General features: G+C 46.0%; 2 protein-coding genes across 3 annotated transcripts in view; one reads left to right on the plus strand and one right to left on the minus strand.

Annotated features, from left to right (window-relative positions):
• Nucleotides 1–13,827, plus strand: part of Pik3r4 (phosphoinositide-3-kinase regulatory subunit 4) — a 49,572-nt gene extending 35,745 nt beyond the window's left edge. For both annotated transcript variants that reach the window (XM_021206811.2, XM_029543300.1), the window contains exons 14-20: nucleotides 1,729–1,893; nucleotides 4,109–4,320; nucleotides 8,496–8,627; nucleotides 11,423–11,523; nucleotides 12,406–12,494; nucleotides 12,619–12,727; nucleotides 13,388–13,827. In XM_021206811.2, coding sequence (XP_021062470.1) covers nucleotides 1,729–1,893; nucleotides 4,109–4,320; nucleotides 8,496–8,627; nucleotides 11,423–11,523; nucleotides 12,406–12,494; nucleotides 12,619–12,727; nucleotides 13,388–13,558 — 979 coding nt within the window. In that variant the 3' untranslated portion in view covers nucleotides 13,559–13,827. The remainder of the gene's footprint in view (nucleotides 1–1,728; nucleotides 1,894–4,108; nucleotides 4,321–8,495; nucleotides 8,628–11,422; nucleotides 11,524–12,405; nucleotides 12,495–12,618; nucleotides 12,728–13,387) is intronic.
• A 2,699-nt stretch (nucleotides 13,828–16,526) lies between these two features.
• The window catches only part of Col6a6 (collagen type VI alpha 6 chain), a 136,380-nt gene continuing 128,518 nt past the window's right edge, over nucleotides 16,527–24,388 (minus strand). The window contains exons 36-37 of the mRNA XM_021207057.2: nucleotides 22,839–22,932; nucleotides 16,527–17,073 (exon numbers count right to left, since the gene is read on the minus strand). Coding sequence (XP_021062716.1) covers nucleotides 16,869–17,073; nucleotides 22,839–22,932 — 299 coding nt within the window. The 3' untranslated portion in view covers nucleotides 16,527–16,868. The remainder of the gene's footprint in view (nucleotides 17,074–22,838; nucleotides 22,933–24,388) is intronic.

The raw sequence follows: 24,388 nt of genomic DNA on the forward strand, positions 1-24,388 counted from the left end.
AGGAAGCTGCTTATGTGAAGAGGAGCGAAACTGGAAACATGTTATGAGAGCAATGTTTGTTTTAAAGAAATGAAAACAGACTTATTACCCAAATCAGAATTTTTGAAAGGGGATATTATTGTCAAAAATAAACAAAGACTACTGTAAATTGTTATGTGCCAAAAATTAGAATGGAATGGGCAACTTTGTAGCAAGACACAGCTGCTGAAAGTGATTGAAGAAGAAATAGATGCCTAAATAACATAGATTGAGAGAGTCAGTCAGTGAATCTCACAGAGAAAGGCCCTGCCGAGGGCCTCATGGTGAACTCCACTATAATCATCTTTCAAAAGGGCTTCCAAGAAATAAGGGGGCACTTCTTAACTCAGTCCTCGAGCAGGTGTTACCTTGACATTACAGCCATGTTAATCTCCTGGGACTTACACAGACCTGTGTCATAATCAGTATGGATATGAAAAGCCTCATTAACACAAAACTGACAGTAGTCGGAAAAGTATTACACACAGGAGCAAGAGCCGATCCTCCAGGGTCCAAGGCTAGTTCAGCATACAGCATAAAGGGTAGAAGCTGCACACTGCTCTCTGCAAAGCCCGGGGATGCATCTGACGAGGTCCACCAGGAAATGGTTAAAACCAACTCAGTAAATAGTAATGGAGAGGTAAAGCCATCTCCACAAGCCACGCTGGCACTTCCTGGTGGAGAGCGCAGGCATCCTAAGTGAGGAGGGAAGGAGGAATGGGCATGTTTGCTAGTTCTATTGAGCAATGTACTGGAATGTCTAGCCGGGGTATTAGGCAACATGTGTGCTTGTGCATGTAATATATATACAAATAGGAAACACGTAAAACTTTCTGTTAGTAGTCAGCACGGTCTAGTATAAGAAAAAAGCCATTAAATGATGGCAAAATAGAAGGTCTTACACAGAGATCAGTTGCATTCTTTTACACTAGCAATGAGCAGACTAAATGTACTTCGTAGCTATTAAATGTACATTTAAGCTATTAGTAGGAAGAATGGAGCCAGAGAGAAGTGATAGGTTAGAATAGCAAATATTCTGGTTTTGTTTGCAAGGAAGTATACATATGTACAAGTGTTGTGAGGAGTAAGGCAGAGGCTAAGAGGACAGAGGTGGGCGCCCTTTACATCAGCTGCTCAGCACACAGCAGGTGAGGAAGGATGGGAGGTGGCTTGAGAGGTTAGCACGTGTGTGTGTGTGTGTGTGTGTGTGTGTGTGTGTGTGTGTGTGGCTGAATAGTGTGAGGAAAGTCTGCCTGTGTGCATGGTTCAGTGGGCCTCTCCTCTGATCCTCTCGAGGTAAGGTACTCTCTGGATGAGGAACCAAGGCACAGATCATGACAGAGGTCGCATAGGTCACGACAGAGGTCGCGCAGGTAACAGAAATTGGCTTCTGAAGTCAGAGCTTTCTCAGCTGTGAGAGTCTTCACGTTCAGGGCTGTAGAAGAACTGAAGGATATGGGATTAAGGTGTTTGTTGCACTGGTTGGAGAACTGATTGGTTCAGGACTTGGGGGCAGGCAGCTCAGGCTTTGTAATAGGACAGAAATGCTTGAAGATGGACATTTGAAAAAGGGAGGTTTGTGCGCCGGCTCTTAGAGATCGTGGGGATGAAATGGACCTCAGTAATAACTTTGTTAATAACTGTATGAACTAGGGGTAGCAGCAATGGCTGTGGCTATTTCAGAAATGGTCTCATATTTCTTTCATTCAGGTCTATTCTCACATACAGCCGAATTGGAGGACGAGTCAAGACACTAACGTTTTGCCAAGGCTCCCACTACTTGGCCATAGCATCTGATAATGGTGCTGTACAGCTTCTTGGAATTGAGGCTTCTAAGTTACCCAAGTCTCCTAAAATTCACCCTCTACAAAGCAGGTACTGTCTGCTGTCTTTTTCACTCTACAGATCGTGCACTGTGTAGTAGCTTCCCCCTTTCCACACTGCAGTGTGGTTTGGGCCAACTGGAGCTATGTTCTACTATCCTCCTCATAAACCCTCAAGTGCAGGAAACTGCTTCTGACCCAGAACACTCAGATGTGCTTAGCTTTAGAGGGCAGAGCCTTTGCATATTAATTCTTGGAGTTTGATAGCGTGCACGGGGGCAGCCCTGGACCTGATCACCTTGGTGTGGAATCTTCCTGAGTGACACAGCTGTTAGCCAGATTGACTGCCAGAGCACAGCCAGTGTTCGTCAGTCAAGAAACCCATGTCCCATTGTTTGGCCCTAAAATATTTATTTGGTAATATATTTGAGATGAAGATTTGCTTATCATTCTACAATAAAATGTTGACTGTTTTGTTTATGAATAAATTAATAGTTATTTAAAGATTAACCATAATGTAAAATAAGTTAAGGTGAGCACTGCCATTCGCCCCAGCCAGTGTTATGCCTAAGGATTCCAGAGACAAATAACTACATGTGTTAACTATTTTGCTTTAAAAAAAAATTGTGGGGTTTGTAGAGGTCAGAGGACAACTTTCAAGAGTCAGTTCTTCCTTCTCCCATAGGTTCTGGAGAGCAAACTCGGGGTGTCAGGCTTGGGTGGCAACTCCTCTTACCCACTGAGTCATCTTGCCAGTCCTGCATTGTGTTCTCTGAGAATCTATAGTCTACTGAGAAATAAAGACATGTTAATGGACAGTGTGAGTGCAGTGAGTTCCATTTTACCTGGAAGGCATGAGTCAAGTTGCAATGGACAAAGACTGGAGATATGGCTGAGCTGGTAAACTACTTGCCTTGCAGACACAAGGGGAGCTGAGTTCAGATCTCTAGAACCCAAATAAAAAGTGCATGCCTATGATCCGAGCACTGAGAGATGGAGGCAGGGGCAGGGGGATCCCTGGACACTTGTAGGCAGCTAGCCTGCCTATGTCCCGAACACAGTTCCAGGCCAGCGAGAGACCCTGTCTCAAACAGAATGTGGAAGGTGCCTGAGAATAAACACCCAAGGTTGTCTTCTGACCTGTAGGTGCACGCTGTGTATACAAATGCTCACACACGAGTGCACACACACACACATATACACACATATGTACATTCGGGAAGGATAGCTAAAGGCAGTTAAAGCAGGATGGTTGAGAAGTGCATTCTGGGAAGTGATAGTGCACCACCCAGAAAAACCAGAGCGGACGTTAATGTGGTAAAGGCGGCCTCGAGGCCCTTGTGTAGCTTAGGGTAAGGGGGGAAATCTGCTGAGGCACCTGGGAGATTTTTACTGTTTTGCTTTGCTTTTACATTTAAAAAAAATGAGTGTATTTTCAACATAGTCAACAATATATTTGAGTGGCTTTAGCCCAGGACATTTTACTGATGGCTTCTAACAACAAATAGCTGCCAGTGTCCTTGAACTTGTTTCTGCAGAGGATGCCTGTTTATACTTTTGAGTTTGTTTAGATTATTGGCAGAGTGTACTGTGTGATGATTGTGTCCTTGGGTCACACGATGGACAGTAAGAGAAGGCCTCTGCATGGCTCTCAGCTGACAGCACTTTTCACTGTGTGTGCTCTTCTTTAAGCAATATTTTACTTCCTAGGTTGGGAGACCCTGCTAGACTGTTTAGATTTTACTCTGCCCGACTGTAGTGTCCTCCAAAGTAACTTAAAGTGGCCTTAAGTTACTCAGTGTTTGTCTTGTTCGGCCATGTTAACTGTGATCATGCTTCGTAAGCATTAGATCTGACCTGGAGAGACAGCTCAGCAGTTCATTACAGAGGACCAATATGAAGAAAAACTGAATAAAAAGTGTATAGAAACATTTTACAGCTTTTCTGTAGCTGGAATTATCTTTTAAAAATCCAGCTATAATTATCTCATTGAGGTCACATAATTTCTATTTATTTATTTTTTTAGACAGGGTCTCAGCTCTGGCTGTCCTGGAACTTGATATGTAGATCTGGTTAACTGCATACTCACAGGAATCATACTCTGCTGTGTCTGCCTCTCAAGTGCCAGGATTAAAGACCATGCCACTCCAGCTGGCCACTGTTTCCTTTTTAGCCAAGGATAAATTGTCAGTTTCTCCTAAGTGGAAACCAGCGCTCCATTTTCAGTGCCTGGAAAAGCCGGGGTATTTACTTTTGTGTCCCTGTAGGATTCTGGATCAGAAGGAAGATGGCTGTGTGGTGGACATGCATCACTTCAACTCCGGGGCACAGTCTGTTCTTGCCTATGCCACGGTGAATGGCTCTCTGGTTGGATGGGATCTCAGGTCTTCAAGCAATGCGTGGACATTAAAGCATGACTTAAAGTCAGGCCTCATCACTTCCTTTGCTGTGGACATCCACCAGTGCTGGCTGTGCATAGGTAAGCCAGCCACTGTGTCTGATGCCGTAACACCTGCAAGCAGCACCTTGTGAAGGCCAGCCTTTCCTGAGTCTTTACTGAGGGCTTCCCATCTCCTCTGGGTTCATAGCTACTGTGCTGTAGAGTGCCCGACGGTTTATTTTTCATTAGGAGGCTGATGTAAGGCTGGGAGTATGGCTCAGTGCTTGCCTCGTGCGTCCAAGTCCCTGGCCGTCCTCTCTAGACCCACACTCAAAGTAGCATCAAAGCTAGAGTTGAGCAGGGTGTGGTAGTCACGTGGTTGGCAGGTAAAGGCAAGAGAGATGATCAGGAGCGAGGGGCCTTCAGCTACATAGAGAGTTCTAGGCTAGCCTGGGTACACGACTGTATTTAACAACCACAAAGCATTGTAGGAAAGGTAAAATCAGCATTATAAACAGAGAAGTTTCTTCTTGTTCTCAGTGAGCCTTCGTCTTACAGTCATTGAAGCAGTTAAGAGTTCCTGGTGTTCTCTGTGCTGTTGGGGAAACTCTACTTAAGGAAAACAGCGATCTGAGTGACAACAGTTTTAAAGTCCAGGAACCTCAGGCAAGCTCCTTAACTCTGAGTCTCGGGATCTTTATCTGCTAATGGGACTAAGTCCTTCAAAGGCTGTTTTGAAGATTCAGTGACCTGAAAGCCTCTGTCACAGGCCTAGTGGGAAAGTGGGGCAATGGACTTCTGCTTCACCGCTTCCTGCTCAGTCTCCCCTAAGGCTGGACGTGCCTGCTATCCCCCATCTATTTCAGTGTTTTTGAAGCGTTTCTGAGTTCTGAAAAGTATATACTCTAGTGTGACCCTTATCACAGAGTATAAGCAATTCTTCTGAAAATTCGCTTTAACAAGGTTTTTAATTTTTTAAAAAAATATATTGTTTATTCTTTGATAATTTCATACATTATGCAAGGTATTTTGAACATACACACTCCTCACTTTTCCCTGTCCACTCCCAACAACCCTTCCCAACTTTGTGTTCCTTAAAAAAAAAAAGAAAGAAAGAAAGAAAGAAAAACTGAGTCCAGTTTGCCCTGCCCATTTGCGTGGGTCTAGGCATGCACTGCAGCATGGTGGCCTGCCTGAGGCAGCACATGAAGCACACTGATTCTCCTTCCCCAGTGCTGTCAGTGCTCAGATCTTCTCACTTAAGGGTAGGGACTGTGACCTGGACCCCATGCTAGACTGTCAACTAACTTCTCTTGTGTAGGCAACCTCAGCTACTGTGTGCTCAGGAGCCCTTCAGTCCTGCTGTATCCAGAAGACTCTGTGTTGCCCTGGTCCTCCCAACTGCTAACAGTCCTCCCACCCCTGTGGCTCCTGTGGGGAGCACTGTCTGCTGTGTGAGTGTGTGTCTCAGTACTCTGTAACAGCAGGTTTCACACAACTTCCTTAAGGTTCTTAGTGTGGGCTACTCTGGCCCCACCCTCCCATTCCTCCTCTCCTGTCGTATCACCCACTTTCTTCTCTCTTCCTTCTATGAAATGCCCCTCCCTCCCCACACCACGCCCTCCCCACGCCACGGGTCCCTTTGTAGTTTCCCTGACTCTAAGGTACTCCAGGTTTAAGATGAATCTAAGGATTTGATGTGTGTGAGTGAGAACGAGTGGCATGTGTCTTTTGGGATCTTTGTTACTTACATACGATGATTCTAGTTCCATGCATTTACCTCCACATTTCCTAATTCCAGTTTTCTCTACAGCTAAGTAAAGGTCATTGTGTAAGGTACCACATTTTCTCTGTCCATTCAAGAGTTAATGGACAGTAACTAAGCTGTGTCCATTTCCTAGCTCCTGTGAGTGGAGCAGCAGGAAACATGGATAAGCAGGTGTCTGTGTCGGATGGTGTAGCGTCCTTTGAGCATTGCCCAGGATTAGTGTAGCTGAGTCCTAATGCAAGATCTCATCCTCTGAGGAACCTCCACACTGACTTCAGAGTGGCCGTTCCATTTACTCCCAGCAGCAATGAGCCAGGGCCTCCCCTTCCCCACAGCCTCAGTAGCATTCGTTGTTGTCTAACCAGGGTAAAACCACTCATCCAATGTCTGTCGCCATTGGATCTTGCCCTTTCCAGAATGCCACAGACATGGAAGTACACAGTGCACGTTTTTTTTTCACTAAACATGCAGTTTATAAGGCTTTTCCATTGTCTTCATGTATGCAGTTTTAAGTTATTTTTCATTTTTTAATAGATAATTTGTGTACTGCTCAGCCACTATCTAACTGGATGGTTGAATTGTTTTTAGTTTGGGGCTTTTCTGAATAAATTTGCTATAAACATTTACAAGTAGGTTTTTGTAGGAAGTCTTAATTTGATTTTTCTCAGGTGTATACTGGTGAGTGGGATTGCTGATTTAAGAAAATTCTAGTTTTAATTGCAGTACCACTACTGTGTATATAGTGGATACAGTGTGATATTTTGATACATGCTTATATTGATGAATGATTAAATCAGATCATTAAGAAATCTGTCAACTTACATATTTTGTGGTAAAAATATTTAAAATCTACAGTAATTGAAATACATAATACATTAATTATACTGGTAGTTCTGTATGTTGTCAGTTGCAGTGACAGTTCTGTCACTAAGCATATTCCTTCCAAGAAACGACATCGCTTGCCCTCAGCACTGCTCATCTCCTTTCTCCCCCTTTCCTTTCTTCAAAAGTCACGTTTTCCCCAGTGTTTTGTGTGGGGTTTTTTTCTTTCATATTTAAAACAGGGTCTTAATGCATCCAGGCTGGTTTCAAAGTACCCAAGAGTGACCTTGAACTTCTGGTCTTCCTGCCTCTTATCTCCCACCGTTTGGCTCATGTGGTACTGGAGATGGAACCCAGGACATTGTATCCTGGGCAAGCACTCTGCCAACTGAGCTACATCCCAGGCCGCTCCCTTGCAGAGTGCTTTGAACTTGCTCCTAGGAAATACCATAGTTTCTTCTTCCCTCATACCCAGAAGAGTTAAGGGTTTCTGTACTTGAGTTTAGATTTTTGGATTCCTTAGTTTATACTGCATCATCATTAAATAGCTACCTTTTCCTGTATTAATTTTAACATATTGGAAGATGGCAGCATCCAGAGCAGTTCATAACATTGGATAGTGTGTAGCTAGCAAGTATGCAAAGGAAAAAAATGTCATGGGCACCCTGAGCAGCTTTGAGGAGGCAGTGGTGCCACTGTGACTATGTCCAACTGCGGAATTGGAGAGCAACCCAAACATGTGCTCCTGCTCTGCTCAGCTGCTCGGCCTTTTCCTTAGGTCCATTCTTCATTAGCAGTAAAATACCATGGGGGAGGTCGTGTGGGTGCTCAGCCCATTTTCTGCTGTGGTTGGATACCCATACCTGTCTGCAGAGAGTTTTGGAACAGAGCACACATGGAGATGACTGGAAGCTAATGACACACACAGAACCATTTTCTCTGTGGGTATCAGTGATGCTCTATGCTCTTCAGGCAGACTGAATGTTCTGGCTCGCCACTTTCAGCCTCACCCCCTCAAATGCATCTGGTTCTGTGGGTGCCTTTGGCAGTTAATAACAATGTCAGTATTTAATGAATTATTCATTTTAAATTTGCATTCATTAGACAGTACTGTAGTTGCATTATGATAAGCATGTTATTACTGTTATTTGGCAACTGTGGGTGCTGTTTGAAGCTGGGGCTACAGCCTCATGGGAGCAAGGCCTTTTTTCCTTCCCTTTGTTGGCAATACTGGGATCGTGCACAACCCCAGGTGCTTTACTGCTGAGCTGTACCCACAATCCTGGTTTTAGTTTTTATCTTGAAACATGGTTTCACCAAGTTGCCCAGCCTTGAATTCTCTCTTTAGCGCAGGTAGGCCTCGGCCTCCAGAGCAGCTGAGATACCAGGCCCCTGACACCAGGCCTGGCAGCAAAGCCTTTCCAGAAGTGGCCAAGACAATTCCAGAATCCGTTTACTTGGGGCTAGGCGTGCTTGTGCGTCTCTTAATCTTAGTTCTCAAGAGGTAGACGCAGGGGGATCTCTAGAATCTTGAGGCCAGCCAGGGTGGCAAAATGAGACCCCACCTTAAACAAAAACCTAAAAAAAAGTATTCATTCAGAGGTGACACTGTTTGCTATTGTTGTAAATGTAGCTCTGCGTGCTTCGCTTCGATGTTAATGGCTTTGTGCCTTTTCAATTTGAGGCACGAGCAGCGGTGCCATGGCGTGTTGGGACATGAGGTTCCAGTTGCCAATCTCCAGTCACTGTCATCCCTCCAGAGCTCGCATCCGGCGCCTCTCCATGCACCCCCTGTACCAGTCCTGGGTAATCGCAGGTAAGGTGAGGGCTGGCATTCGGGGTGGGAATTACATGATGTGATATGGCTGAGATTCTTGCTCTCCGGGAGCCTTTGCTTCCCTCTGAACCGTGTGCTGGATTCTGTTTTAACGTGGAAGCTGCTCACCATTGTGTTTGAAACCCATGCCTTCAGCCCTTCCTTCTGCTCTATTCCCTTCTTCCACTGTCTCTCATCTTTCATTTCACTTCTTTCAAGCTCCTGTGCCCCCTGTCTCTCATCTTTCATTTCACTTCTTTCAAGCTCCTGTGCCCCCTAATTTTTGTTAAAACCATCAGGGGCTTCCTAGAAATGTAAGAAGAGACGTGAACACCTCTCCAGCTGCCATTCTTTCCGACCCGTACCTACGTTTCTCACGTCCCTTCCTTCCCTTCACTCGCCACTCAGTGCGCTGGTACCTGAGCTGTCTTTTTAATGTGTATAGGTGTGTTGCCTGCATGCCTGTGTGTGCACTGTGTGTGTGCAGTGCCTTTGGAGGCCGGGCGAGGGTGTCATATCACCAGGGGCTGGAGTTAGGAACAATTGTAAGCTGCCTTATGGGTGCTGAGAATCAAACCTGAGTCCTCTGGAAAAGCAGCCAGTACTCTTCATTGTTGAGCCATCTCGCCAGCTACTGAGACATTCTTTGAAATTAAATTTTTTTATCTGTAAAGTGTGGTTGAAAATACCTTATAATTCAAGAATTGAAGTGAAACATCAAACACTCTGGCAGGACAACTTAGCTCGATAGATAGTAGCTTTTGATAATCTTAGGTAGTTCGTCGGTCCTCTTCTTTCTCACACACAGCCCACACTGCAGATTCCAGATAGAATAAACGCAGGAGAAAGGCAGCCAGCACAGCTGCCCCACACCTCTCCTACTTTCCGGCCACTGCGGCGTGAGACTGAGCTATAATAAACCCTGGTGTCATTGAGCTAAGATCATGGCAATGGAAAACCTGACCATACACCAAATAACAGCCAGTTCTACCTTGGTTCTACCTGTGGGCTCTTCTATTCAGTCAGGCTTCTAACAAGACAGTCTTGTCCAGGAGAGTGACTCTCTAAAGGCTCCATTACAAAGGTGTGGGTAGAGAGGCTGGCATCGCATAAGATGTGTGCTTGGTAGTTGAGTGGCAGGAGGTGTTTGGGAGGTCTGGTTATGGAGTTTACAAAGACATTGAGTGGAAAAGCCCCATTGGAGAGGAACAGTGATTTATTTGTGTGTGTGTGGTGTGTGTGTGTATGTGTGTGTGTGTGTGAGAGAGAGAGAGAGAGAGGGGGAGGGTGGGGGGAGGAGTGGAACAGAGAACTTTCTGGAGTCACTTCCCCCCTTGTTTTTGAGGCCGGGTCACAGTTGTCTCTGTTGAGCTATGTCCTCTAAGCCTTAGAGCGTCCCAGGAATTCTCTTGTCTTCACCAGTCACTTTCTGTAAGAATGTGGGGATTACAGATGTGCACCACTGCATCTGGCTTTTTACTTGGATTTAGGGATCAGACTTGTGTCATTGGGCTTGTGTAACAAGCACTTTACCAATTGAGCCATTTTCTAATCCCAAGCCGTGATTTTTGAGGTGCAGGATAGAGTTAGACTGCACTAGGTGATCTTTCTCCGCTACCAAGGCTGTTCATACTTGGTGACTTATGAGCTCTGTGCTGTGGGTGGAACCACCGTGATCGCAGGGCCACACTGGCGGCTCTGGTAAGACTTCCCTGCTTGCCTCTTCCTGCTTCTCTTCCTACACTGTTTGGCTAATGTCCTCTCTGCAGGGCAGGAACATAGCACCTAGACCCATTGCTGTTGGTCACGAGTCTGCTTCCCTCTTGCAGGCATGTTTTTTAATTGCATTTAGGGCCCACTGGATATTCCTGAATAATTTTCCCCTTTCAAGGTCCTTAATTATATCTTTGAAAATCACTTTGTCTTTAAAGACATTTACAGGTTCTCAGGAGTAGGACCTTGAACTATTTGGGGACCGTTTTCTTATTTTTAGATTACTAAAGGGCAAACACATGTAGGAGCCAGACAGTGCAAGAGCCCAGAGTGTGATTCATGCAGGCCAAACTGGAGTACGTGTCATGTGCTAGTCACCCCGGAGCTTTTCCTCCCACCCCCTTGTCTACTCCAGCCTCATGATTGCTTCTGTCCCTGCTGCTCAGTTACATTTGTCTATTTAGTGTCCCTACAGAGTGAAAACTCCTCTAAGTAGGGATTCATTTGCTCTGTTTGCCATCTTTCTCCCAATGCCAGGACAGTGCCAGTGAATGAATAGGGCCATGCTCTCTGCTTTTCTCGCCGGCCTCTCCTCCCTCTCACACATATCCATCCACCAAACGTCCTGAGCTTTTGTGCTTGTCTACTCGGTGTATTCTGCCTGAGATCGGCCACCTGCTGCTGCATCTGTCCAGCTTTTTTGGGCCTGGCTAGAACATTTAGACTCAGCTCACAAATGTGCTGCTTCTTCCTCAACCTGAATGCAGGAGGAGCTCGGCACTTGCTCTGTTTCTTGTCATCATGCTGTTTCCTGCATCTTGTCTTTTTCCTTTCTCCATCTCCATTCTTGAGGACAAAGGCCTTTCTACCCCATAGTCTCTTCAGGACCTGCCTGGGGTGCAGTATACATATTAACTGTTACGCTATCAAGAACACTTTTTAACTCACCCAGTCTGGTGATAAGTCATGCTGTTACTTTAAGAGTATTAGCATTTTTGCAGGATGGCATTAGATACAGGCAGCCTTGCCTCTGCTACAGAGATATGACGGAAGAGCTAACCGTTCTTGCCTTTGTCTCTCAGCTGTTCAGGGCAACAATGAAGTCTCCATGTGGGACATGGAGACTGGCGACAGGAGATTGACTCTCTGGGCCAGCAGCGCACCTCCACTGTCTGAGTTACAGGTATGTCACCCGTGTTTATTGCAAAGGACAATTGTTACCTCTGTCCTAAGCATGTTCAGGCATTTTATCTGGCATGATCTCTCATGAATTTTATTACATATTCAGGTATATCTGTTTTGTGTTCTTAATAACACAAACAGTCATGTGGCCAGTGTTGTATGTTTTCCAGTTCTTCTAGCTTGTAGGGTCTGCTCCATTGGCTATTAGTGATTTCACATTGGAGCTCCTTAGATGCAAATTAGGCAAAGCCTATTAATGTAGACTGCAGTCCTCTTACATATGCAGGGGATCCCCTGGCTTGGGTTTTGCCTTTACGTGGTGGTGTGAAAAGCCATATGCATTCACTGGAAAATACTCTTTGAATCTTGATCTTTTCCCAGGCTAGTGATCTGTGTTCTGGTTCTCCTGTGAATCTGTGTGTGGTACTGAGCTATAGCTCCTGGTCAGACCATGAGGGTTTAGAGTTAGTGTTGGGCCAAAACCCCAAAGCAAATTAAGGAGCATCTTTACCTTGTCACACACACACCTTTCTTAGGTCTCATACAAAGAAGCCCTGAAGTAATGGTTTTTATACTGTTTGTGACAGGATCAGAGTGTCTGGCCCAAGCTGACCTTGAGCTTGGCCTCTTCCCAGAGCACTGGAACTACTGGTGTGCACCACTATGCTTGGCCTGAGGGGACCCTGGAGACTGAGCTCAGGGCCTTGCTCGTCCTGAACTACACCTCCAGGCCTTCAAAGCAGGCAGATCCTAAAGTTCCCCCAACGATGAGAATCCGTTTCCACGGGTTGTATGTCTTGATGAAGTGCTTGTACAGCTATTGACAGCTCACTTCTACTAAAAATGATGTTGTCATTTGTCTTTTATGTTTCTTTCTTTCAAGCCTTCACCACACAGCGTGCATGGCATCTACTGTAGTCCTGCAGATGGAAACCCTATCCTGCTGACCGCTGGCTCAGACATGAAAATAAGGTGCAGTGTGATGAGGAGAGCCTCGGGTTGAAACATGGCAGCTATGACATTGTACCATTGATTCTAGAAAAATCTCTTCCTGATACACTGGAGATTTTATTACCATTTATTCCCTCTCCCCTAGGTTCTGGGACTTGGTTTCCCCAGAGAGGTCCTATGTTGTTGCGGGAAGTACAGGTTCCCCATCTGTCTCCTACTACAAGAAGATAATAGAAGGCACCGAGGTTGTCCAGGTGTGGACCTTCATTTCTTCTCATGTTTGTAGGCACAAAAATAGCTTTGATCAAGATTGATAGCTCAAGATTTCTTTGAAATTAAGACATGTATTTGACTTTTCTTTCTTCTGGGTGGGAAGAGTGGGCATGGAGACAGGGTTTGGCCACAGCTCAGTCACTGTTCTGCACCTCCCTCTGAGTCTCAGGGCTACAGGTGTGTGTCCCACTGCGTCTCACTCACCGCTCTCACAGTATACAAAGGATGAGGAGATACAGTAAAAAAAAAGTGCCTTACTGCTTTCCTTTTGCAGATGGGACAGGGAAGTCATTTGTCCAGGGTCACAGAGCTAACAAGCAGGACACTGAGGTCCTAGTATGGCCATTGCCCTTCAAAGCATGTGTTATTGATAGAAAATATCGGGTGTTCTGCCCAGAGCAGGCATCCCATCAGGGTTTAAAAATGCCAGACTATCAATACGCATGCAGACTATCTTGAGCCATTTATAAGTGTCTGTGCCTGCAGGCTGATGACTGGAAACCCAGGTCACTTTGGACTCTGACTCTGTGGCATAATGACCGTAAACCACGGTGTTGACTCCCTAGTTGTGGGAATGCTGTTGAGAGGTAGGACGAGGCACAAGTTTAACCGCAGGTTTTTGACCTCTACCCACTAAACAGGAAATTCAGAATAAGCAGAAGGTCGGACCGAGTGATGACACCCCTCGGCGGGGCCCGGAGTCTCTGCCTGTGGGACATCATGACATCATCACAGACATGGCCACCTTCCAGACCACTCAGGGCTTCATTGTGACTGCTTCTAGAGACGGGATTGTGAAGGTGTGGAAATAAGTCACGCCGACTTGTATAAAGTGCTGTAAAACTAGAAATGTACCATAGCTCAGGACAAAAAGGACTTTGAAGTGACTGTTACTGCTTCATGGCTGGACATGGGACAGAACAGGGTGAGAAGTGTAAAAAGGGAAGATGATATAACCAGTTTATTTTCTATGGAAATGATCGTAAGCCATTATGTAAACACACTTTTGTTATTATAAATGCTATTCAAACAGCAAGTAAACTCTATTCAAGCATCCTGAGAGTTGGGGTTTTTGGAGAAGTTCTTTAGGTAGTAAACAGGCAGGGGATGAACTCTGACCTGGGCTGTTGCTAGGCAGCAGACAGGACTCCTGGGGCTCTGCTCCTGGACTTGTATACTTTTGTCCCTCCTGTTGTACAGTTGCTCTCCTCTGTATCAGCTCAAGAGCAATGTGACTGTCCCTGGACACCATTATTGCAGGTCTGCCAAAAATTCCCACCAACTTGCTTTTTCCAATGGTAATTATTTACTAAGTGCTAGAAAAAATGCTCCAGGTAAAAACATTAATTCTCCTCATATTTCATTCTCTTCTCTTAGAAAAGGGTTTATGGTGTTCAGAATATTCCACTTTGAGATTAGTTACCTGAAGATAAACCTAGCTGACTAGATAATCCAAGTCTGAGGAATAGCATCTGTTATGCATTGGGCACATTTCATCTCTCTTCTTACACACCCCAGTTGGTTCCTGACAGTTTACATGTTCAGTCCAGGATCCAACACAGTTTCTGGATAGCTTACATTGCACAAGTGTGAGGAAGTGCTTGTCATTCAGAAAGGTTCTGACTGGACCATGTAGACTTTGGAAGCATGCATGACTGCTGCCTGGTTATACAGCTCTTATGCTGAGCTCATTCAGAGAGCCACAGGAGCTAGGGAGTTGTCCATGGAGAAAGGGCCTTGTGCATGGAGCTGTTGGATAAGCCATGCGCCTCAGGGTGCTGAGGATAAAGGGACGTTTGACAGACAGCTGCTCTCATTCTCCATTTAGTGCCCATTGCTCACACCTGTCCTGCAGATGATCCTCTTTGAAAGAAGGTTATTGATGGTGCACTTACAACTGATGGCTTAGTGTAGAGATAATGGGAGCCAGATCCATTGGGGCCAGTTGTAATTGACAGTGTAAGACAAGATGCTCCAGTAGTGCTCACAGTGCTTCTTGCCACGAACGGACCTTACTAAATTGAGGTTCGGCTTCGCTTTTTCCAGTTTCTACTATTTTGGAGACAGGAGTCAAACTTAGGAATTTGGTGTTTTAAATTCTTAGTTTTCAAGTGTGTGTGCACATGTGTGTGCAGTACCCTGGGGGACCAGAAGAGGATGTTTGATCCCCTGGAGCTGGAGTTACAGGCAGCTGTAAGCCACTCAGCTAAACTCCAGCTCTCTAACTGCTGGCCCAGCTCTGGCAATAAGAACTTTTAGGTTTTGATTTTTCGAAACAGGGTTTCTCTTTGTAGCCCTGGCTGTCCTGGAACTCACTCGCTCTGTAGACCAACCAGGCTGTCCTGGAATTCAGAGATCCACCTGCCTCTGCCTCCTGAGTGCTGAGATTAAAGGTATGAGCCACCACCTCCAGCCAGGAACTTTTTTTTTTTTAAATGAACTATTTGCAGCATTTTTCAGACCCCTAACCTGTTTAAAGGATTAAAAATATGATCCAAGATGCTAAAATAATTTTAATCACCAAGCAATATTTACAAAAGGTACTATACTTACCAACACAGGGGGAAAACAAAAAAAACATTTTCAAAATATCTTCAACAATAAGTAGAAAAGCGTCTACTCAACCAGTTAATTAGGAAAGTCCCTACTGTTACAAATGCCTCTAAGAACTGCCCCGCAGTTTGCTGTACTGAAACAGTGTTCCTGAGCCTCTAAGCACCGTTAGGATACAGGAAGCTGGCGTGCACCTGAGTACTAACTGACTTCACTCCTGGCTTTCATACTTCCCAGAAGGCGCAGGTGGCTGTCTCCATGCAGTTGCCTCAGGAATGGCAGCACAAAGGGTTAAAAAATGTTACTGCGCATGGCTCATCCACCCAGATTTCCTGAACAGGGTATAGAGAAGAGGATCTGAATATACTCTTCTGGCCTGCAGTGGTAGTAACCTACTTCCCACACAGCCCCTGTCCTTCCCGAAGACAGTGACATTCTGCCCGACTGCGCCATTGGTAACTGGGGATCCAGCTGTAAACTGAGGTAAGATCTGGGTGGTAGGCCTCAACACAGTGCCACTTTGATGTTTAGTTGTTGAAGATACCCCTACCCTAAGAAGAAAGATGGAGAAAGATTGGGACGGGGAGGCAAAGCCACCATAGAATGCTTGAGGGGCTGGGCTCTGAGACTCAACCCAGATTTCGGGATTTTTCTTACATCCCAAAGCTCATTTCATTTTCTTTCCGAGCTCCGCCAGTCCTGCTTCATGCCCCTCACTGAAGCCCAATGCTTTCGGCCCGGTGGGGTAAAGGGACTAAGTCTAATTCAAGACAGTATGCATTGCTACTTTTCTTGTCTAAGGAACATATAGATTAGTAAAAAATAATGACCAAAGCAAGGAAAAAAAGACCAGAAATCTACTGAAACAGCTTGGTAGGAAGAAAACCCATAAAACCCAGTCTACAAGCCTGACTCGGGTTCCTGGAGAACTGGAGTTTCCCAGTGAGTTTAGGAAGACATAACTGGAAAGGGTCACTCTCTGCTTCTTACCAGACCAGGCAAACCACTTCAGAAGGCCAGAGGCAACCTCCTGGCACAAGCCATCCCAGGCCAGCCAGCCTGCCCAGCCACTGCTGCTCTGAAATGGAAGTCCCAAAGGTCAGATTGCCAAAACCATGCCCCCAAACAGGCATCCATTTCTAGGGTAAATGTTTGCTAACTCCACAACATTGAAGCCCTATTATTAAACCGATGAGCATTAAACCATAGCACATGGAAGACAGAGCAGAGGGTTGCAATTAAGAGTTTACATTGGCCCATGTCCACATGCATACACTGTTAAAAAAAAATCAACTTCAAAATTATGTCTCCATTCAACTTTCAAAACATGTGTGTGTGTGTGTGGTGTGTTCTTCCATCTCCTCATAGTTATGCTAGAATTGTCTGGAGTTGGCAAGTAAACATACAAACTTAATCCCACGAGTGTAGGGGGTCAAGGCACCTGATTGCCTATAGCCACTGGCTTGTTCTTCCCTCCCGAGCAGTTCTTGGATGCTGGTGAGCAGCCCGGTTAAGAGTTCGGGATCAGGAGTGGATCTGGTGCTAAGAGTCTGACCGTGGCTAACCTGTTCAGTCACTTCGTTTACCGAGTTTGGATGTAGCTTTCATCGCTTCTTTCCCCTGTTTAAAGGCATAGCGTGTGCTTCTGGAAAGACTTGAAATAGCAGCTCTGCCCCCTCTCAGCAGACTTGAAAGGCGTTTTTTATCTTGAAAGAGCTTTGCTGCCTCTGCTGCGTGGTCTTTAAGGTTGGCTTTCTGTGGTCCCGGAACAAAGCTGCACAACAAAAGGAGAGACCAGCACACGTGAGGCCGAGCCCGACCAGCCCAACTGGCTCCATGGTAACCTTTCTTCCTAAGCCATTATACCCACTTCTTCATCCTACCCCTCCAGGGTAAATGTAAGAAATTTTTGAAGTAGAAATTTATATTGGCCTCTCATGGTGGTGATAATACAGGGGGAGAAGAGGAAGGAGAGAGAACACTAAAGAATTTCGAAAAGCCATATACAATCATTTCATAAGTGTATTTAAAAAGGTATGCATGTGCATATGTGTACCTGCATATATCTATGTGTTGTATGTGTACCTACACAGATATGTGCGTATATCTATTTTTATCAGGTACACTACATGAGGTGATTGATGCTGTCCCTAAGAGCTATGCCCTCATCTAGCAAAACCCGCAGTGCCAGTCTTAGGAAACGCCCCCTTCGAGTTGTTGGTCAGGAGAATACAAGTTTCCATAGCAACGTGGGCTATTGCCCTTGCTCTTGGTTGCCTTTGAGAACCTGAAGGTAAGAGCCTATTGCTGAAGACACTTTGGGCAGGGGCACTTAGAGGCATTTGACTGGACCTGATCTAGAAGCAGCCTGCCTGAAGAACTGCCAAGGGGGAGGGGCAACCGGTAGTCCTACCCAGTGAAAGCCTATTAGCTGCAGGGACCTGGCAGCAAGATGTCCCCAAGGGTGCAGTAGTGGCCCCTCTTGTTGGGCAGCTAACAGCTCTCTATTTGATCATGAGGCCTGCTCAGTGGGAGAGAGAGAATTTACACCTATTACTGTAAACTTGGCCAACTACCCATGGCTGGAGAGGCCATAGACTCTAGAGAGAGTTCTGCTGCCCTTTTCCTAAGTGAATACAATTCCAAATTATTCTGAGTACCTGTCTTTATATCCACAGACAAGTGTATATAAGAAGTTTCCTTTTGCAACAGACCTGTTCAAAATACAGACAACACATATCTCTGGGGTACCCAACCCCAATGGACAGATCTGCAATGCAGTCCCTGTACTGCTTAGGGAACACTGTGAAAGAGGGTGGAAAGATTTTAAAAACCAGAGGACCAGGATGCCTGCTGTTTCAGAGTCCCTTAGTCATGACGGGGAAAACCTACCCATGAACTCTCAACCACGTGCTTACATGAACCAGTCCAACATGCTGATACCACCAGTTGAATTCCAACAGGGATGGGCAAAAGTCACATGCTCCCATCCTTAGATGAAGAGCTACAGCTGGCCAGTGGCTTCTGAGAGGGAGAAGCAGCTTCTAGGACAAGCTCCTGCATAGGTTGTCCAGTTGTAAGTGGTCAACCCTAGCAATGCTAGATGGACCCAGAGGTTGTATATACATGTGTATACACACACACACACACACACACACAATGAATCATGAGTTGGGGAGGAGATATGGAAGGAGCTGGGCGTGTTAAGTGATAAAGATGCAGTATTCATGTATGGAGTTCTCTAAAATCTTAAATTTTCTTACATTTATACAATGCTTTTGGTCATATTCGCCCACCACTACCCTCCTGTTTCCTTGAGTGCCCATCATCCCATTGTCTCCCTAACTTAATGTCCTTTTTTTTGGTCATTAATAACCCTGAATTCAGTTAGTGCTGCCCGCATGCCCATGGATGTGCATCCGCTGGACTGTGGGCAGCCCACCATCCAATGGCCACTTTGGTAAAGGAGCACGACTCTTTGCAAAGGATTTCTTCTGAGTCTAAATAGCACTGTTCTCCGGCTTGGCTAGCTCATCTGTGTTTCTTCCCCACCTTTTCCCACTTGTTTCTTTGATTATGTCCCATCCCTTAGGTGTAAGAACAGCACAGCTGGAGAGGTGGCAGTTTGGTTCCCAGCACCCGTGTAGGGCAGCTCACCCATCTTACCCCAGCTCTAGGGCATCCAACACCTTTAGCCTTTGAAGCCACCATACTGCGCACACCCACCATGGAGATATATACATATAGTTAAAAATAAATCTTTTAAGAAATCATTAGATTGGCACTACTTCTAAGACCAGCCCTGGCACCTTTTCCACAAAGGGTCAAACATGTTAAAATCCTTTCTTTGTGTTGTTTTGTTTGGGACTAGGGTTGTATGTGTGTTCCTATGTGTGTGCATGCCCATGGGTGCACATGTGGAGGGCAGAGGACATGCCTGGTATTGGCCCTCAGGCATCTTCAGCTTTGGTTTGAGACAGCTGACTGGTAACAAGTGGCCGGTGAGCTCCAGGTGTCCTTGCATCTGCCTCTTACGTGAGGTCTGGGGATCCAAATCCAGGCCCTCTGTGCTTACACGGCCAGTGCTTCATTTAAGTGCTGGGCCCATGCCTTGGCCCTGAGGGTTATTCTTTCTACTGTTACAGATGGGCTTTTGTATTTGATAAAACATTTAATAAGCATCTTAGTAAGGATCGCTTAACTACCTAGGTTTTGTTTTTTTTGTTTTTCTTCTACGTGTCTTGTTTGGGAGAATACTTTGCTGGTTGGTAACTCCAACAACAGGCATTCATGGCAGAAATGCGGATAAAATAATTCAGATTTTCAACTGAAGCCTAGCTCTAGTGAAGCTTATAGAAAGCAAGATGTGGCATGTTCTAGATAAAACGGGAGTGGACAGGTACTGACTGTCGCTTTCCATTCCTTTTGGTCACAGATTCCTCCATCTGTGTAAATAAAAGGGAGGCAGCCATGCTATGCTTCCTGAGGAGAGGCAGTGGGATGAGTGGCACAGATAAGATTGCTTCTATTTCTAAGTTTGTGTGTGTGTGTGTGTGTGTGTGTGTGTGTGTGTGTACACCCATATACATATTGTGCATCCAGAAAATGTACTTGAGAAAGCAAATGTGCAGCAGATGTGTTGTTCATGTGGCAGGGGTGGCCATCCATTTTTACCATCCACCAATTTAGGCTCTGCCTGTCTCTGCTTTGGAGTCTGGCACAGTACGTAGGCAGCTTTGTGTCTTTAGTAAAAGCAAATCTTGGAGTGGAGCTAAGTGCTTACACAAAGCTGTCCTATGGTCTCGCCCTCTGGCCATCTGTCTTGGTTGCCTGTGTCGAGAGTCCACACCTCTCTGCTACAGACCAGCTTTGGCATGTTTCCTCAAATCCACAGCTAATCCCAAGGCACAGCATTCTCGGGGTGGCATCTCATCTGTCTGGCCAGCCCCTGTGCCTAGCAGTCAGTCTCCTCAATTGCATGTTCCTCTTTGCCTCGCTCCTCTTGAAAGACCCAGGAGGGGAGCTTCAAAAGCAGCCCCGACTGCTTTCATCACAATCTTGGGTTACTTGGGGAAGACCTGGGGAGTTCCAGGTGATTACACCACCAGGGAGTTCATGGACAGCTCAATTCCTTGATGCCCCAGCCACTTGGCCACTTCAGATTCACAGGAGAAGCTGAGCCTCCTCTGTATCAAGGGCACCGTGGAGGAGAGATTCCCTGTTTAAACGCCCCGAGGATTCTGTCTTCCCACTTGATCCTGTCTTCAAACAAAGCCATTTCTAAAATTGCCTCCTGAGTGTGTCGGTTAGCGGTGACACCTGCCTTTGCAGTTGGAGCTGGCTGCAAATTTGTCGAGCCCAGTACGATGAACACTTAAGCCTCTGCATCAGAAGGCAGAGGAACAGCAGTTTCTCCTACGGCTGTTCCTCCCTCCCTTGCCATGACAGTTTTTTCATTTGTTTTTGATGTTGGGCTCTAGCATGGAGACACAGTATCTTCTGGTGACCCCATCCCACACAAGTCCCCCCCCCCCGTGAAGGGAATGGGAAAGGGAGGCCAGGGGAACCGGAAGATGCTCAGTCACTGGAATGTGGAAACTGGGGAGGCAGCAGTAGGGGGGTTTCAAGTGAACAGAGGCTCTGAGCCCCCAGTGAGGGATTTCTTTTTCCATCACTTAGAAAACCCAAAATTCAAAACCAACAGCAGTTACAGTGAGCTAAGCCTAGGTGCACTGCCCTGCAGAGTTCCTTGAAGCTGCCACACCTGCCTCAGCCCAAGGATCAGTCCAGTCAACTCTAAACAGTACCAGGCACCCACAGCAGGGGGCGCCATACTCCTCTTGGACTAGCTTCACGGCCGCTTTACGCTGGACTTCAGGAAACATTTGCTGCTGGACAGTTCCCTTGCTCGCTTCCAGGCTGGAGGGAAGCCAGAGCCTCCATCCAGGCAGGGAGCTTCTCAGGGGTCCTTAGCATCAGGGCTGGGAATGCCTGCCCAGTCCAGATGATCACCCAGTGCACACACTCCAAGGGAGGCACACCAAGCCTTCCCTAATGCTAATGGTGTCTGTCTAAGCATGAGTCAGGCAATGGTGCTTGGCCATGGCCTACAGCGGGGTGTTAGTGCAGTCCCTTACCAAAGAATCGGATCCCCAGAACCCATTAAACTGGGTTCTGCAGCCCCTTAAGTCCAGCATGGCAGGAGGTGAAGATGCTAACCCTGGAGCGAGCCTGCCAGTCACACTTGCTAGATCACCACGCTGCCTCAGGGAGGGAATATGCCCCATACAGGAGGAGACTGATCAAGGACGACACCTGACTCAGGCTTCTACATGTGCATACAAGTGTACACATTCATGCACATCACACACAGAAAGAGGAAGTCATTTATACTGTGGTAGCAACCATTTTACATGCTATTCTTAAAATTCTTTATCAAACTTCTCTTAAAGACCTTCTCTTCTACACACCAGGAAGCCCATCCAATCACATCAGTGTATTGTCCATACTCAAATCTCCCCAGATGTTTCCAAATCATGGTTATATTAGCCTTTTCTTTCTGATCTAGGATCGAGTTAAAGTTCAGAGAATTCCGGTTGGCTTCCCTGTCTCTAGTTCTCTCACCCCAAAACTCATCCTTAACCCTTCATTCATGATGCAAGACCTACAGTCTAACAGTTCCACATCCTGGGGTTGCCCAGTGATGATCTCCTCATTAACCTCTGGTCCAGCATTTCCGGCAAGAACTTCACACAGGCGATAACTGTGTGTCCCACTCGGTCACCTCAGACTGCACTGACCACACATAACACCCGCACCTCAGAAGTCATGCAGTACCAGCTGTGCACACCCGATAACTTGAGGTAGGTTCCTGGGTCCCATAGTGCATGCTAGAGACCCGACTCCCTGAAGCTGGACTCTGACATCGCAGGAGCCTATGCTCCTGTGCATACCATGCATACAGCGATACATCAGATAAATCAGTGTGCTTTCTATTCAGTGCCTTCTTTCTGGGCTTGCTGTCCGAGACTAGGCTCGTGAGAGTCAGACCATCTCACCCTCTAGACATGACACTGGCTGGGGGGGGGGGGGGAGGGGGTGTTTGGTTTGGTTTTAACTGTGTTTTTGCTTCCCTGGATTATCTCCATTGTCTTGAGCTGGGCTTGGTCTTTCCTTGCCTGATCCTGAGTGTGTCTTAGGCACCAAGAAACCCCACTTCCTTTGAGTACATGATGCTGTTTAAAAAGCGAGATCTGGCCACTGGGCATGCTTGCAGCCACTGAAGTGTCCCACTGGGTGTTTTGTTTCAACAATTGGATTTTTCATTTAAAAGAGGAAAAAACCCTCTATTTGGTTATCTCCAGATCTACTTGGTCATTTAAAAACCGTCTCTAGTTTCCTCAATTCATAGTTTAATATGCTGTGACACATTTCTGACTGGCTAAAATGGGTGAGGGGAGAGAGGGAAAGAGGAGGAAATGAGAAATCAGGAGGGTTTCACACCTACCTAAACCGTCACACCCAGCACTTGGAACATACCTTCGAAACTGGCGTGGGGGCGGCTTCAGATCCCTAGAGCTGAGTCTGTTGCACTTGGCTTTGAGGTTGACCGGTGGATACTTGTTTATCCCATCTAGAAAGAGAAAGGCTCCGGTAAAGCTCTCCATCAGTATGTCTGTTCTGTACAGTATCATGTCAGTTGCCAATGTCCATCCAAAGATTGGGTCATAGGGCATGAGAAATGTTTCAGAGAAGCCCCCAAACTATGTTTGGAAAATAAGTCTCTAGTGAATATGTTGGTGAATTCAAACAACTTTTCATTAAAATGCCTGTAGCTCCTAACGTCATTATGAAACATAACACAAGGCAGGCAGCTAATAATGCTCTTGCTTTTGATAGGAACTCATTAGAGTATTTTTTTATTTGTTTTTGTGGCATATCCAAATGCGAAGGGAACAGGGTATTCCCTTTATGGTCTTTATGTTAGCAACACACTACATGCCTTTGGGTTCAATTCACCGTCTCACTTCATTTGGAAGAATATTAATTTTTCATAACTATAAAGCATGCTTTAATCCATTTGAAAATGCAAAGCTTTTTTTTTTAACAGAGAAAATTTTAAAATGTGTTATGCATGCCTGAAAGCGTGAAGTCAAAAAGATTTGTTAAGCAAATACTTTTCTGGAAAAGCCAGGCCTGGTGTCAAGTACTTATAATCCTGGCACCGGGGAGGTGACAAAAAGATAGGATTTACTGGCGATGCTGGGTTATACTGGCCAGCCAGCTTAGCCTACTGGTCAAGTTCTGCATCGCTGAGAAGCTCTGTCTCCAAAGGATGGTGCCTGAGAAATGACACCGGAGCCTGTCTTCTGGCTCACACGTGTACATGTGGTACGCGCGCGCGCACACACACACACACACACACACACACACACACACACACACACACACACAGCCTCTTGCTGGTTGAGTAGGGTTCTTCCAACAAACAGGCATGTCCTGGGCTGCAACAGGGCATATCTTCAAAACTGCTCTTATAAGAAGGGTAGTATGCTGTACCATATGGCCTCTTACGGTGCTGTACCTGATCTTCAGGGTTTTTGTCTTACACAGGAGTTTCATTTTGAGATGGGGACTTACTAAGTGGCTTGGGCTGGCTTTGGATTTACAGCAATCCTCCTGTCTCTGCCTCTTCAAGGCAAAAGTTACAGGTGTGTGCTGGGCCTACCAGATCTGGCTTGGGGATAACTTTTTCTTCTTTGAACAATATGTAGAAGGTTGCTGACTCAGCAGCTTTGCCTCCATTAGGGAATGGGCTGCTCTGAAGTGGACCATGCCCTACTGTCCAATGAGTCGCAGACACTTCGAAGGCGTCTGAAGCTTCAGAGGGCATCTGGCCAAGTCTATTCTTTAAGCCTGGCACCTGTGCAGCCAGTGGCTCAGAGTAGATGACCAGCAATTACAATTGTGTTGAATGGGCATGACCATGGGCCTGTGGTCGAAGTCACTTCCTGCAGTTTTGCAGCTGTGTTTTAAAGAGGCACTTTCTAGATGTCACAGCTTTGGAAATGGGGTAGGCAGCTGTATCA

The sequence above is a fragment of the Mus pahari genome, chromosome 10, assembly GCF_900095145.1.
Source record: "Mus pahari chromosome 10, PAHARI_EIJ_v1.1, whole genome shotgun sequence".
Taxonomy (NCBI): Eukaryota; Metazoa; Chordata; class Mammalia; order Rodentia; family Muridae; genus Mus; species Mus pahari.